The following is a 17,635-nucleotide window of genomic DNA, read 5'->3' on the forward strand; positions in this document are numbered from 1 at the left end:
AGATTTATCCAAAATGCCTTACACTTAATAAAACTAATAATTCGCAAAATAACATAGATTATCTCGATCTTCAAATTATTAACTACAAAAAATTTTACTCTTTGACAAAACAAGAAACTTCAGTTTCAATACTAACAAATTAATAAATTGGACTTCCAACATCTCCAAAAAAGTAATTAGTAATAGAATAATAAATCAAATACAACGTATTAAAAATATTTGCACAGATACGATAGATCTACAACGCGAAATTTTGCTCCCCCTTCTCAAAAATAATCTAATACCTAATTAATTTATTAACCATTGTCTTAAAAGAGCAGGCGTTAAATACTCACTCTAAATCATTTAACTGATAGGGATATGATAATTTGTTCCTAAGCTTGAGAAGGCGGTATAAGTTGGATGACTATCAGTTGGAGGATTTGTACATAATGTAATTACAAAGTTATATATAATGTAAAAAGGTATTTGTTTTCAGACTTTTCTTATGCTGTTACTAAAAAAAATAGGCCTATTTCATAATCTTTAGTCTGTTAAATAGCTCTTTGACAGTAAAAATTACTTTTTTCCTTTTTTTAATTTCTTCCTCGTTCCGACACAACAATTAGCCAGAAATTAATTAATTTCCATTCACTAGTATATTCAAAATTTTAACAGACGTTTTTACTCACATAAGAACTCCGCAACAAACATCCCTCAGGCATTCCTAGTCCCTTCCATGCCCCATAAATTACTTCTCACAAGTTTCGCCGCCTGAAATAATTCAAAGCCCCTGCTGCCGATAAGAAATTTTGGACACACAACCCTTCTGAGTAAGACACCGAAGAGAACACTTTGTCCACATCCCACTAGAAAGAATGTAAGTTAATTAATGATTTTTCTGGCCTTTTATATCTTCATGTAAATTACCCTTTTTTCTTATTATATATTCTCTATATATTAATTTTTCAATTTTTATTATTTTATTTGTTTTTGCAAAGATAGCATTATGTTCCTTAATCTTCTAATATTTATTTCAATTACTTTGAGTTTTATTTCATAATTGCAATTAAGATTACCAATATTTAATTTTTATACAAATAGTTTTGAATTAACATGCATAAAAGTGAGGGTGTCAGGGGACATTAACTCAAGTATTTAGTCAATTTTACTACATAAATTGCTTTTCACTCAAAATTTGTATTACCGAAATTGCTTAATCCAGAATGGGTTCTTTGGTACTCTGCTTTGGTTCTAAATACCTTCACTTCACGGAATTATTTGGCCTAACTTAATTTGCCATTTTGGCATCACCATTAATACTTGAGTAAAAGAAGAAACACCTTCGTATTTATTAATTATTGTTCATTGAACGGGAGTTGGTTTGTTCCCCTTGAAAAGTCAACTAATTTCTGATCAATAGCAATAATTACTTGCTTTTAATTTAATTTCTTTTTCAAAGTTTGAAATTTTGTTATTCATGATTTACTTCAAATCCTTGTAAAACATTTTTAACAATTTACATTCAAGTTACTTTAAAACAATTTTCGAAATTAAACATCCTACCTATGGGTTCACTCTTTTTACATACTTCTACTAAATATTAGGAGATAATATAATACATATTTCCTTAGTAAATAAATTATATATATATATATATGTGTGTGTGTGTGTGTAATGATTTCAAATGCGTAGATGAAAAACAGTGGAACTCTTAACAACTTAGATACTGTGTAGATGACCGAGAAGACCGTAGTCGCTTGAAGGTGGCAGAGTGGAAAGCATGATAACGCAATTTAGCACAACATATCTTGAAAAATCACAATCTTTATTTTTCCATGCATATCAAATAATCCTTTTTCAGACAAGATATTTTTTAATAATATTTGAATAGAATAACTCCCATTTTGAAGTACGACGTCATCTTAAGCAAGTAAGCGGCAGTGGCATGGATGAAAAGCATCTTACCAGCAGAAGAGCTAACGCGGAAAAGGGAAAGGTTATACAGTCAAAAGTCATTAATTTGGACACCCATAATTCAGAATGATCTATAATCCGGACCTCAAAACTAAAAACTTTCTGCGCATGCACTGCGTTGACACATGCGCATAGGCGTTTACGCGTGCGCGTAAGACCTTTTACGACTGCGTATATGAGTGTGCGCAAGTGCAGAATATGTTTTCGCGTGCGCGTTTTATGTATAATGGACGTATAAGCTAAAATTATCTAATTATCTATTTCAGTTAATGTTGATGATTGTGTTGTTCCTTAATTTTCGAATTGGATCCAGCTTATTATTTTTTGCAGACTGTAAGAGCAATTTTATAAAAGAAAGCTTAAACTTATATCAAATAGAATTTACGATATATATTTGTTAATATGTAAAGGATCTAAAGCGAAAGTATGTTTTGAAATCCAAAATCTGTTTATCAATTCCCGCTGCTCGGCGGAGGGAACGCTGCGGCGGGCGCGTAATGAATTGGAAGTTGATCTGTCAGCACTATCCTTATCTTCAGTGCAGATGTTTTTATTTTATTTGGCTTATAATTCCTTACCAAATGTAGTATTTCATCTCGATATGCTCCATCTTTGATATGATTTAAAAAAAGTTCCTCGTCATTATAATTCGCTTCCGATAGCGAAGAAAGTGACAGAGGTTATTGAAAACGAAAAAATTTCGATTGACAAATTAGTCGGTGTTCTCGACACAGCAATTATAGGACTTGAACAGTAGAACTTTGTAACTGAACAAGAAATTATGTCTGTTTAATAGAAATAAAGAGAAAGTATTATCACATGAAACGAAGCAAAACTTAAACAACTTACATTGAAAGAAATGTTTAATAAAGTAAACAAATAAATATTAAGCTTTTTCTTTTTGCAAATTTTGATACCCTTTAGATCATAATTGTTCTTTATTTCATAAATTACGGTTTCATATTTTTAATTTTAGAATTTCTGCATGCCATCTTACGAGATTTAAACTGATGATCTATAATCCGGAAAAATCGATAATCCGGAATCGCCGAAGTCCCGACGAGTCCGGATTAACGACTTTTGACTGTAGTACTTTCATAAGAAGAAGGCTGAAGTTTCAGTTCACAGTTTTGGTTTCTTTTCTGGCGATGTTTAAGTGCCTTGCCTCCAAAGTTATGCGTTTTATCAAGTGCTTCTAGAGTGATTGATTTTAGTGTTCAAATTGATGTGTATGCGAACTCTTAAATTCAAGATTTTATGATTGGAATGCTAACACACTCAAAAATGGCAAAAATGTCAACTGATAAGCAAGAATCCGTAGCTATTGTGGATACAGTGAAATTTCAATTTCCTATTTTTGACGGCACAAATATAAATTTTCCAATAGACAAATATCTTCTATTGTTTGAAGAGAAATGTGCCGCAAAGAACATTCCAGAAAAGGAAAAGAAATTTGTTTTCTCAGAGTGTATTAGAGGAGAGGCTTTAGCCCTCTATTTACGTCATTGTTTAGATAAAGACTAGAACAACATAAAGGATATTTTCGAGACATACTTCACAACATCGGAATCTGTTACTTTTAGTGATTTTGTGTCTTTATGAGAAATTTAATAATGTTGATGTTTATTTTCATAATAAGTTGAAATTAGGAGCCAGCTTGAAACTAACTGATTCCACAATGGTGGAAGCACTTACGGAAGGACTTCCTGAGTCTCAAAGAATAGTGCAAAAAATAGACACACCAAAAGACTGGATTACTCTTGCTAGGAAACTGTTTCCAGTTCAGATGCCGTTGGATGGTCTAGGAAATAGTAATTACCAATTTGTTTCTCCAAGGCAAACTGTTCCGAGGTGCTATTATCCCAGACCAGTGCAAGCCACTCCTTATCAAAGGTTTCGTAGTGTGCGACCTTTTAATTATCAACAAGTGCAATACCGACCTCTACAGTATGCGTATCGGCCAATTCGATATCCACAATTACCTGCTATTAATTATAACATGGTTTCTAAAAGAGAAGTTAAAAAATGATATTACTTTAAAGTGAATGTCCAAATTGGACAGGAAAAAATTCCCAGTATTATTGATACTGGATTGCAAATTAACGTTTTACAGTTAAAAATTTTTAACAAAATTGGTGATAAATTTAGAGAAATTTCAGTGAAATCCCATGATAAAATATTTTCAATATCTAGACAAGTTCATATAGAGAAAATAATCAAAGTTAAGTGTAAAGTAGGTAAAATAGAAAATAATGTGATATTTTATGTAGTAGATTCAAATTTGAATTATTTATTGCTTTCATCACCATGTGTTTCATTATTTAAATTACAATTGAATTTTCATAATTATGAAGTGTATCAGCTTGGAAAACAGGTAAGTAAAAATGTTAAAGTAGACAAGTTTTTCCAAAATAATTATGTATGTAAAAATGATATCAGTGCTGAACAATTTAATAAATAATTTGATAATAGCGAAAATTTTGTATGTAAAAATGATCTTAGTACTAAAAATTGTGGTAATTATTTTGAAAATAGTAAAAATTCTGATAGTAAATTACAGAAATTGTTGAATGATTATAATCATATATTTGCAAAAAGTAAATATGATGTTGGTTGTATAAGGGTTGAACCTCCCAGAGTTATATTGACTTGTGAATTACCAATAGCCTATAGACCATATAGAGCATCTCCTAAAGATAATAGTGAAATTAAAAAACAAATAGATGAATTGTTAAAAGCTGGAATTATTAAACCTTCTTATAGTCCTTATGCTGCTCCTGTAACTTTAGCTTATAAGCGAGATGAGCATTCCAGAAGCAGATTGTGTATTGATTTCAGGAAGCTTAACCAAATTACTAAAACTGATTCTGAACCTATTCCTAGAATTGATGCTGTATTAGATCAATTAACAAATGCAAAAATCTTTTCTACATTGGATTTGGCATCAGGCTATTGGCATATAAAATTAAATGAAAAGGATACCGAAAAATTGGCATTCACTACAAATTTTGGACTGTATGAGTTTACTAGATTACCTTTTGGTTGGAAAAATTCCCCAGCTGTTTTCCAACGAGCTCTTAGACACATTTTAAACAAATATCAGATTCAATTTGCTTTAAATTATTTTGATGATATTATAGTATTCTCTCAAAATTTTGGTGAACATTTAAATCATCTTAAAATAATATCTGATATATGTGAGAAAGAGAATATAAAATTAAAACAATCTAAATGTAATTTTGCTAAAGAAAAAATAAATTCTCTAGGATATGAAATTCAAGCATGTAAATACCAGCCCAGTAATGCAAATATAGAGGTTATTAAGAAATTGCAACCCCCTAAAAATGTCAAAGAATTACAAAGATTTTTAGGAAGTATTAATGTTTATTATAAATTTATTCAAAATTATGCTAAAATTAGAGCCCCATTAACAAATTTACTTAAGAAAGATACTCCTTATAATTGGACTGATGAATGTCAAAAGGCTTTTCAAAAATTAAAAGATGGATTGATTTCTAGACCTATTTTAACTTTGTTTAATCCTAAATATCCCTGTCATGTATTTGTTATGCGTCCAAAGAAGGCTGAAGTTTCAGTTCACAGTTTTGGTTTAGAATTAATTTGATTGGACGAGAGGCATCTGCATTAAAACGTTACATAAGATAGAAAAGTCTGGAACCTGTGAGATTAATTTAGGGGCAGATTACCAAATTTAGATTGTTAATTTTGAGGTCGTCAATTATTTTTTTGAAACAGCTATCATATTTTGTTATATCTTACATATATATATCATATAATTTAAATAATTTTTCTTTGAACAATTGAAGTAGGTGTACGATGTTCAAATCGATTAAATATTTATTGATTAATCTAAGAATATTTATATGTCTTTTATTTTTCAGTGGGCTTATTTTCATGTGAGCATATATCTATGTGAGCTTTTTTCCGTGTGAGCATATTTCTAAGTGAGCATTTTTCAGGGTTGCCACTCAAACAGGAGAATGAAATTCCCTGACTTTTCCAGGTTTTCCAGGTGTGTTTCAAGAAAATTCCAGTCTATCCGCATATTGTACGTTGGCTGTGCTAAGATGTAAATTAATTATGGTATTACTTGTATTGTGTAGCAAATTCACTTAATTATTCAATAACTCCCAGAGGACATTTATTCTTAATTATTCTTGGTATACTTTGTTTGATAATTTTGTTTAGTTTTCCACTTAAGAAACTTAATAAAATTTAAGATATATATATTGGATAACAAATGTATGTTTTATTTAATTATTACTCATGATCATCACCAGTTCAACATGAGGCTAATCCGGTCCTTATAAATCACAACGCAATGCTAAATAGTTAGGTTAGATTTTAGGTAAATTTAATTTGCGTGAGGTATGTTCTTAAAAGGCACCTTAACACTTGAAAACACAAATATAATTATAATAGTTGTTGTTTTCTCCACTGAAGATTGAGATTAGAATCTTCCCAATTTGGAATAAAATAAGGCTTTTTTTGCAGACATTCTGCAGCTAAACGAAAGAAAGAAATCTATTTTAATAAATCGAGCTATTTTATATTTATTTCGCAGCATACATAAGGAAAAAATATGTGCATTAAATTTCGTGATGGTATGTCATCATACTGCTATAATTAATTTCAGGATTATGCCAGAGAAAATTTCCTGAAATTTGGAAATATTATTTACTAATAATAAATAAATTTAGAGGGAAGAAGCAACATTAAATTATATGAATAACATAAAAATAATTACTTAAAAACTGAATTAGAATAATCAACGATATTTTAGCGAATATAGTTATATTACATGGCTAGCCTAGATGACTGATACTATTTTTTTATTTTACTGCAAAATGGCAAGGTATTTATTAAAAAGAAAGAAAAAAAAAGGTTTAAAAAGATTTTGCGGTAAAATTCTAGTATACGGTAAGGCTTTGGCACGATTTTGAAAATTGTCGCCAAGACCAAAATGACCCGTTTACTGCGCATCAAGATGTCGCCAAATCCCATTATTATTCTAACCAAAGAACGTCTATGTAAAGAAGAAAAGGTTCCATACAAGTAAAATGCTATTACGCCGCTAGAATGCGGAGGGAAAATTTGCCAAGGGATTTGGCGACGGAACCTGGCGGCCAGAATTTCCCTCTCCGCGATGTGTACAGGAAATTGAGAAACACGTGTTAAGAAGAAACGCTCTTTGACAAAAAGAAAACTACGAAAATCCGTTTTTAAATTATTGCGAAAAATCCAAGAAGAAACGTTTTATCAAAGGACGTTTCTTCTTGGATTTTTCGCAATAATTTTAAAAACGGATTTTCGAAGTTCCCCCCCCCTGAAAATAACTAATCCATGAATTAATTTACTTGTGCCAAAAAATATTTTCTTTTCCTTTAGAGTTTAACCACTTGCGCTAAGACTAAACTTCACGGTTGTGGTGCCGTGCGCTACAATATAACAAGCCGTAAAGTGTCTCATTTATGCCGCTCTGCATCTGCGAGTGCAATCCAGGACGCCTATTCTATGATCACTGGATCTGTCTACAACTTGAGCGAACAATATTGACTCAAAAGAACCGGTATGGACAGCCATCACAACTTATCGGAGAAAGCCATTCTGTGGTCCTCAGTTGGAGGGCGGGTGGGTCCATTTAACTTTACTGGAAGGGGACAAGGCTTCAAGGAGCTTTAGACCAATCGCAGTACAGACGAGTGACGAAATTTATAGCGCGCGCTGGCTGAAGTTCTACGAATATTCTCCCATTATTTCACTAACTCACACGCTGCATTTGTAGTTCGAAAAAAAAATTGCACAAAACAGTATTATGACCAACACGCAGTAGAATATGCTGCTGTGTTATGTGAAAGAAAATCTCGTTTTTTAATGGGAAAGTTAACGCAGGAATTTAGAGGTAAGAAATAAAGAGTGATATGGGATACCATGAAAGCAATGGTAAATAGATAAGAGTAAATGAATTAAGCTTACTTCAAATCCTTTTAGAAATAAACAATTTTAATTATTTAAATTTATAATATGATTAATTTGCATTACAATCTAATAGCAAATTAAGTTTTTTTTTTTTTCCTTTTTTTTCCCATGTTTACATTAAAACTGTTTTCCCGCAATTTATTTTACAGTTACTATTCGAAAAATATTTCTTTAAATAAGAAATTAGAAAGAAAATATTTCTTTCTTAATATTTCTTCCCTTTTTTTATTTTCTTTTTCTATGAAAATTATTTCTTTCAGGAAAAGAAATAAAATTCATTCTCTAGTACAGTATGGCCGATTGCTGTTGCATTCAATTATCACACAAGCATCAAAATGCTTTATTTTAAATAATTTATTCTATAATTAACATGAAAGAAAATATTTTTTCAATATAAAATATATAACCAAAATTAAACTAATCTATCCTGTATGTGTGATTAATTCGTTTTGCAATTTTTGTCACACAATTACTAATACCTTTTTTTCAATATTACATTGCTGTTATTTTAATTTTGTATATAAGAACTGCTCAGTTTAAATATTCTTCCTTCTCAAAAGATTTTGTTCTTTGAAAATAATTAAAAGATAGTAATATTTTCACAATGGAAGTACTAAAGTAAAAATAATCAGTGTAGGTCTCCTGCAGTTCAAGTCCTTATCAAACCAGCGTTTCGACACATTTTAAATAGAAAACTAATAATAATCAATATCTCTTTTACAATATAAAAATGAGAATGCTATGAACAGTATTTTTATTTATTTATTTTTTTTAAGTTTGCAAAGGAACAATGATTTTTTAATACTATAATAGGTTACAAAAGTACTATTCCATGAACAAACCCTCAGTCTTATAGCATTGTTACTTTATAGCATAATACAATAATAATACAATATAATTCTGCTAACAAGCCCACCAGCCGCCGAGCGGTAGAGTCGCTGAACACAGGTGGTTTGGTCCGAGATTCGAATCCCGCGAACGAGCTGGACGGCGTTTTCGTGGCTTTCCCCATGTGTAACGTGTATACGAGCCAGTTTCCCTTAGAAAGTCCTCACTTAGAAACCAGTTTTAAAACGTATTAAAATTACACACACACACACACACACACACACACACACAAAAAAAAAAAAAAAAAAAAAAAAAAAAACTGAAAGCTTTCAGATTTTATATTACTCCCAAAGGGCCATTTTTTTAACGTTTTGCGTGTTACCTTTATTTATTAAATATCATGTTTTTCGCACTTAAACCATAAAATTCAATTCAACAGCAATATCATATAATTTTAAAAAAGCATATTTTTAGAATTTCCGATACATAGTCTCGCGCGCTAGAGATGAAAGTGTTTTTTGCCATTGCTCGCTTTGAAATCGTTGGGTTTCTTAATCAAAAACTCATAAATGCTTTACAAAATATGATATATGAAATGGATAGTAATACAAATTCCCAGTTCCAAATTTGGGCCTCCAGATGCCTATATTAGGATGGAGGATTACGTTATTCCGAATTTCATGGCTCTAGGTACCGTTGTTTTATCACAGTGCGAGAAACATTCATACATTCTGCAGATTCCTCATTATTAAATTTCTTTAAATATAATAGAATGCGATAATACTTGGTGGCAACGATTTGAAAAGTGAAACGCCATTTATCGTGAAACGCGACAAAATGGCAAAACGAAATTAATAGCCCCTCTGGGCTAAAACTTATTTTTAAAAGTATCACACTAGTAGTAGTACAACTAATGAAAAAAATATTATAAATCTATTTTATAATTATTATTATTATTATTATTTTAAATTTTTATTTTAGTGTGAATTTCGCGTAATAATGAACGACATTTTTTGTGTTCACAGTATTATTCGTAAGGTATTCAACTGTTAGATTTTAAAGTAAACGTAATTCTTGTTGTAAATAAATTGAGTAGAAGCTTATCGGATGTCTATATTTGTATTAAATGAAGAAGGTTTATGTGCTTGATAAACTTATTATCTTCTACATTTTTAAAGCGTACAATTACAATTTATATCTATAATTTCAGGAATAGTATAACCTTTCTTTCAGTAGAAATTGCGTTCTTGTTTTCTGAATGTGGCTCCAAATACTCTCTCAGTTCATCCCAAATTAAAATAACTATAAATTTTGGCAATCTGAAATACGCAATGAAAACATCTTTTGGCAGAGCAAAAGCATCAACATATTTTCTATAAATTCGCTATCGATTCAGAGATCTACGACGGTATTCTTCGTTTAAATATGAAAAAAATCAGCGGCGAAAACACATACAAAGCCATTGTCTACTTAGTACGTCAACTGGACAACCCTGATTGACGACGCGGCAACACTTTTTCACGCGCTTTCGACAACTTCCGTACTCAGAGAATATAGGATGTTGGGCAGACCTGTTTTTTACTAGCAGTGACATCTGGCGGCCCACAACTTGCTGTTGACTCTCGTAGCGTAGAATAACCGTCCAGAGCTGTAACTCGAGAAATAAACAGTCTCGTTGTTAGGCGAGGTGTGCACCACGTTATTTTCATTTTTGCGATAAATGCTTATCGACGTGGTGTTCACGTCGCTCGCAATTTGAGACAAAAGCATCTTGACGTGGGTGGCACGTCTCTTTAGCGCAAGTAATTAAAGAAATTTTAAACGATATTCATTTTATGAACTCTTGATAACGTGACCTTCGAACTTCGACACCGGTTTCGAGCTTTGGCGACAGATATATCAGACATGCACAGCTGTTTTCCCTCTATGATGGAACGGAGCCACAGCCACGTCTGTTGCAGAGAGGTTTTCCTTCTTTACAATACATATTCTTTGATTCTAACCTCCATGGTACCGTATACTAGGATTAAACCCATTTTGTTTTATACGAGAACAGGTACTTTCTTTAGTTCATGCACTGCACATGCGATTCTCGAAAATATTGGAAACCAAAAGTTGCGCGAAAGTTGCTTTGCCTTTCTAAAAGACAATATTGGAACTGCTAAAATTGGCTCTATGCCAGCTACCCGAATGACACTCACGTGATACATAATTCTCCAAAAAAGTTACCTCTTCCGACGTCGGCGCAAAAATCGCTTTTTTTGGCGGGATCGTTGTATGAACTTCCCTGACTTTTCCAGATTTTGACAAAAATACTTACATTCCCTGACTTTTCCCTGAATATTTTGGTCAATTTTCAAATTCCCTGACTTTTCCCGGTTCTCCAGGTAGCGTGGCAACCCTGATTTTTCCATGTGAGCTTTTCTCTATGTGGGCATATTTCTGTGTGGGTTTTTTTCCTGTGAGCATTTATACCTGTGAGCATTATTCTGTAAGCATTTTTCCGGTGGGCATTTTTCTGTGGGCATTTTCCTGGTTACCATAATTCTGTATACGTTTTTTATTTATTTATTTTTCATGATTTGAGAAAAACCATAATTAGCTTCATAACAGGAACCTATGTAATGGGACAAGGCATTTTAAACTGATATGAAATTAAATTAAAAAGGACAGAACAAAAGATGTTTCACACTGTATTAAATGGAAAAACAACAATTATAGTTCATGCTAGTCTTCATGATTAATAATTATAAAACAGTAAGTTAATCTGTGCTAAATATCTAATGATACATAAATTTAATTGATTTAATATTACATGTATCCCTTATAAACCATTCTAAAAGAAAATCTGTTGTATCTGCATATAAAAAATTTGAATTCCTTTCAGATATTTAAATATTTTCTAAACATTTGAAACATTCTATAGAGGGTTTTTTTTTTTTTTTTTTTTTTTTTAAAGTACGAAAGCCTTTTTTAGACTTATTTTCTGCAAATGTTCTGGTCTTTTAAAAAAAAACCCTTCATTTATGAGAAACTGGAAAGAAGCTTCTATTAAATAAAATACAATTTGCATGCACAGGATTAAAATCACAGTGAATCAAAATGAGTTTATATACATTCTTAATTAAAACAAATATTTTGATTGATTATTATAAAAGAGAAAGCTATTTTAACTCTCAAATGTTTCTGTATTGCTCAGGAATTATGATTTTAATATTATTTATTTACATTTTTTAACAACAAATATTGAAAAGAAAATAATTAAAGACAATGATAAACGCAACATAAATATTTCATATTTTATAAATATTACCTAGGCAATTCAACAATCAAATCTAAATTCTCTGTAATTTTAATAAGATTTCTTCTTAATCTTTGTAATAATTTGTGCATGATAAAATATTAAATTAATGTGAAAGAAATGAAATATACAGTTTATCCTACTATGTAAAAAAATTCAGTATTTTAATATAAAAAATAAAATAAAATGAATATTTGAACTTACATGTTTTCCAGTAATTGTAAAAAAGCGCAGGATAACAACCGTATAACCAATCGAGTTGCTCGTATTATTCTAAAAATATACAAATTTTATTACAACTCAAGTTTTGATAATATTTAAAAATCAAAATCTAATAAAAAAGCTGTAGATAAGATGTTAACAAGACCAACAAAAATTACTGTTTTTTCTATTTCATAACAAATACAAATTTTACTAATTTAAATTTTATTTTTAAATAAGGCTTTTCTTGTATTGCAAAGTATGCAAAGTTCAAGTAATATATGTAATATAAGTATAACATGCAAAGTTCTAACAAAGTTACATGTATGCCTAAAATTAGAGTTCCAAAAAAGTACAGACTGGAGAAATATGGATACACAATGATGCATGGAAGTAAATTTGCACAAATTTAATGATAAATAATTTATACAAATAAAATACAAAACATGATACAGACCATAAGTAAAAAAATAGACTATGAAAATTAAGAACAACAGAGAATGCCCTGTAAAAAACACATGCAGTGAGGCAAACTAATTATGAGAGTATTATAATTGCTTGGTCCAATGAATCTCATTTTTTTAACAGTACTCATAATAATTCTTTCCAGAATGCAGGAAACATTTGCAGGCAGTATCTGCTGTTCAGTCCCAAGCATCTGCTGGGGGAGTTTTAGTCTGCAGATTAGATTAGCCAATCCATTCTTTGAATATCTCCCGTTTTAAGGAAAACGTTGATAACAACAGCCCTAAATGAACAATTATTATTGTGCACTTTAATATGAAGCATAGTCCATAAGTTTCCAACTGGGTTGATGAAATTTTAAAGGGAGTCAATTACAATCTAGGAGTCGAATGGTGGTTAATAGCCACATATACATCAGCAATTGATCGGTGTAATTATGATCTCAATATTTATTAATAAAATTGATATTTAATTTGCAGAGACATTGACATTAGGCTTTTTTTGAAGCACGAAATGTGAAAAATGAGCAATGCCCTCGGTGGGACTCAAACCTGGACTATCGAATACGCGCAGAGTGTGCTAACCGTTATACAGGAAGGTATGTCGAATGGAGGGAGAAAATACCTCATACACTCCCTTTTTAAAGGGTGACAGGGGAATAGGGGACCCAATCGCCTAGTACTGGTGGCGAAGAATAATTATCCATGTCTTTTTAGTTTGGGCACCACTTTAGAGTCATTAGGTTATTTTGAAACAGAAGTCATGGAAAATGAGCAATACTCTCATGGGACTCAAACCTGGACCTCTCGAATATGCACCAAATGTGCTACCGTTATACAACAAAGGCATGCAGAAAGGAGGGAGAAAATATCTTTTAATTGTTTATTGATATAAAGGTTTATCATATAGTACGTATGAAATCATAGAAAATAAGTATAAGGGGGTGAAATTATTTAATATATTTAGAAAATCAAGCATAGTTTTTTTCAAAGATACAAAATTTGCTTAAGTAATAAGTGCAGTATACAAAAGTAACAAACTCAGGAGCACAAGAAAACACAATAAAAAAGTAAGAATAAAGCAAAACTAATGAATTACAGCAAAAGCTGCTAAAAGTTGTTGACAGAAGTTATGGTCAAATGGCAGTTACGTCACCAATATAAGTGTACCCTTTAACATTTGACAAGAGCACTGCAAGCTAACTGCTGCATCCCCCCTCCGCAGAGTTACTGTAATTACATTGCAAGCATTTTATTACACAGAAAAAGTTAAGGGGGTAGATGAAGAGAACCATTCTTTTGAAAGAGTGGTGAATGCAAAAAACAAAGTTTAAGAAAATTCCTCATTTAGGCCAACATTTCTATGGAAAAGTTGACATAAAGAGGCAATAACACAGTACACAGCTGTGGTTTTGAAACAGTATCCCCAGTACTTTCTGGACTTAACGTTACAATCCATTGCAATATTTTCACAGAATTGATACTTATTCTAAGTGGTTTTAGAATCAGACTATCATTGCATCAGTGCTACGACAGAAGAAGCATTTAATAGATGTTATAAATGCCACTGCTTTTACATAGAGCTTTTCAGATGGTTTGAAAATTATTTTTAAGGCGATAAGAGTGACAAATTCACATGAATACCAGATCATTTCAGAGTCAAGGCTTCATTTGACTTATTGTACAGTAATAATCAGAAAACTACAGATTTCCTACCACACAAAGTCAGAAAAATATGATTTGCCATAATACATCACTGCTAAAAGCGGCTGACAGCAGTGAAGCCAGCTGCTTACAAACATGTGTTTCAAACTTTCTTATTAATGAAGTAAAAAAGTTATTATTAGTTTCTGTACATAATGCATAGTCAGCCATCTCTTTTTGACACAGCAAAAAGTTTTATTCATCTGTAACCACCGTTATGGATTGAATAAGCAAATCATCACAATATGACCTTTGGATTGTCCACCTTCAAGTTGACTTATTGATGTCTAACATTCTGAATCAGAAACACATGCATGCAATGTAATGAATATATGTGACAAATGCAAACATCTCCTTGAATTCACCCATAATAATAAATACAAGTCATCTTTTTGGTGCGATTATGTAAGTTATCTTGTATGTACTTCTTTTTCACTAGCTGACATGTAAATTTTCTTCTGCTGAATATTTTGAATGAATTATATAGTAAATTATGTAGTTTTAATACATAATAACTAGTTTTAATGAAATAGCAAAACATCAGCTTTGGATATGTGTGCAGTTTAATACGTTAACAAAACTACCTAGAAATTTTTAAAATGAAAACTTTGAAAATTATTCTGTTTCTAAAACACTTTTTTAAAGAAAATGTAAAACTTTTAATTTATGGTGTAAAAAATTAGATAATCCAAGAAAAATAATTTAAAATTCTAGTTGAAAACAATAAAATTTAGATTTAATTTACAGATTCACAAATTGCATGTCTGCCAAAGAGACTAATTCATTAAATAATTAAAATAGTTACACAATTAAAAAAGTCATAATGCACATACTAACTTTTTATTACAACACCATAACAGCAATGAAATCTCAAGTTCTGTATAATTTTTCAAGTAAATATAAGTTGGCAAATTTCTTACAGTTTAAAAACATGCTGAAACATTAGTTCTTGCTATATAATATTTTGAACTCCTGGTTTTAATTTTCTCTTATTGTATAATGTACAATCGCTGGCCAGGATGCAGATCTTTTGATCGGACTAAATACAATATTTAAGATTAACATCATTTACAAAAGGAGTGTTGATGAATACTTTTGCTAATATTAGAATATTAAAAGATGGTGATAGATGAATAAAAATCTTCACAGATTAATATGGTTCAGCCCCATATAATGCATTTTTTTGGTACTGAAATAATGATAGGATGGAAACTTTATCCTGAATAATGCATGGTATAAGATTGTTCAACATAATGCTACAGATATTAATAAATAAATTTTCAGAGTTATGATGCCACATGCTGATTTTTAGTCTGAACTCTTGCTGATCTTTTGGCCGAAATTCTTGAAACAATCCAATATTGGTCAGTTTGAAGTTTCACTTAAAATTACACAAATTTATTTAAATTATAAACAAATTTTACCATTAGCATAAAATGGGTTATGACCCAGATCACACCAACTACTGTCACGAGAAGATCATATCTATTTCTCCTGCTCTGCCAATAGCCCCTCGGCGTAAATGCTATTGCTTTCATTATTACCTGAAATTGATGAAAAAAATTGCCTTGATTTTAAAAGGATATATTTAATTTTAAAGAATACTTAATAAACTAATGATACTACATAAAGTATAAACATATGGAAAATAAATGAAGCATAAATTATAATTTTTTTCCTTAGCTTTTTAAGATGTAAAAGAGCCATATCTTCATCTTAAGAAATCACATTTAAAAAATTCGGTACATGAAATTCATTTTGTGTAATGGTAACACTCTTCTGCTCACTCTCACAGTGTACTTCCTAATGTCTTTAATTCTTTGAATTATGTTTGAAGTGAATAGCAAGATAAGTTATAAAAATAACTATAAATAAAAACTTATTTTATAACATGATTGAGATCATGAACACAATATGAGTATATAATACTTTTCGATTTTTGTGCAATTTTTTAATAAAAACATTGATACTTTTAGCTATGCACATGGTAGAAAATAAAATCATACATATAATTAACCAAAATATAGATAGTAAAAAAATCTACATAATAAAAATTTAATTTACATGTATAATTTGTACAGTTATTTAAATGTCCCAATAGTTAAATGAATGTACTAATCTTAAGGTACAGTTACAGTTACATGTTTCAATTATTTAATAATGTATCCAATTCATCATGTAAGTTTTTTTATATAGGAGAATATATTAATAGCATTTACACCTCTATCCAGAAGAAGACGTTCTGGTAATGCTTATACTTTGCTGAATGGCAACATACTGGAATGAGGAAGATAGAGATAGTTTAAACTAGGCAGCGTCAACATATTTCTTTAATATTGCTGCATTTGCTAATTAAATTTCAAGAATAAATACCTTATGCTTTACTAAGTGGCAATACATTTCTTTTAAATCACCAAGTGTTTTGTTTTAATTTGAAACACAAATATCCTATTTTGCTGAGTGGCAAAACAGAAATCTCTGAGTATCACCAGGAATCTCTGAGTGGTAAAGCAGGAATCCCTTTTAAATCCCTGAGTTTGAAGGTGCACAAGTTTGCTTGAGGACTAGATGTAAATGTTGTTGTTTTCATTATTACCTGAAATGCACTGAAAAAAACTACACCGATTTTAAATGGATGTATTTAATTTTAAAGAATATTTAATTTTTATATTAGATATTGAACTGATTTTAAATGGATATATTTAATTTTAAAGAATATTTGTGGTGCAAAAGTCTTCTTGGAGGACTATGTGTTAAAAATTTGGCAGCTTTAGGTACCACCGTTTCTTTGCAATGTAAGGAACACACATATGTACATACATACACACACACACACATATATTTTTTCATCACTTAATAAAAAATAAAAGAATAAAATTTAAACAGCCAAAAAGAAAAAAGTATACAGCATTAGTCCCCTCTATTTTATTATTTTATTATATGATAATTTATAAACTTCAAAGCAGAACAACAGCTCAAATGAATAAATGAAAAATTTTGCGGCAGATGTCCATCATTTTAAACATACATTACGCAAAATAAATTGATAGAAAAAATGCTTTCTTATACTTATATACAAAAATTAAAACAATGCACAATGCCTTAACACTGCCTAATTTTTAGTAATTCTCTATTATGTCCTTATTTACCCTTTCAAGGAGTGATTTGTAAAATTAAAAAG

The 17,635-nt window shown here is 30.5% G+C and overlaps 1 protein-coding gene across 1 annotated transcript in view; it reads right to left on the bottom strand.

The window, feature by feature from the left end:
* The window catches only part of na (sodium leak channel non-selective protein na), a 135,694-nt gene that overhangs the window by 34,553 nt on the left and 83,506 nt on the right, over window positions 1-17,635 (bottom strand). Inside the window, exons 30-31 of the mRNA XM_085812895.1 lie at window positions 15,879-15,998; window positions 12,290-12,358 (exon numbers count right to left, since the gene is read on the bottom strand). Of these exons, the coding sequence (XP_085669021.1) occupies window positions 12,290-12,358; window positions 15,879-15,998 (189 nt within the window). The remainder of the gene's footprint in view (window positions 1-12,289; window positions 12,359-15,878; window positions 15,999-17,635) is intronic.

The sequence above is a fragment of the Stegodyphus dumicola genome, chromosome 3 (genome assembly GCF_044657685.1).
Source record: "Stegodyphus dumicola isolate Sdum_Otavi_A_Nest chromosome 3, ASM4465768v1".
Taxonomy (NCBI): domain Eukaryota; kingdom Metazoa; phylum Arthropoda; class Arachnida; order Araneae; family Eresidae; genus Stegodyphus; species Stegodyphus dumicola.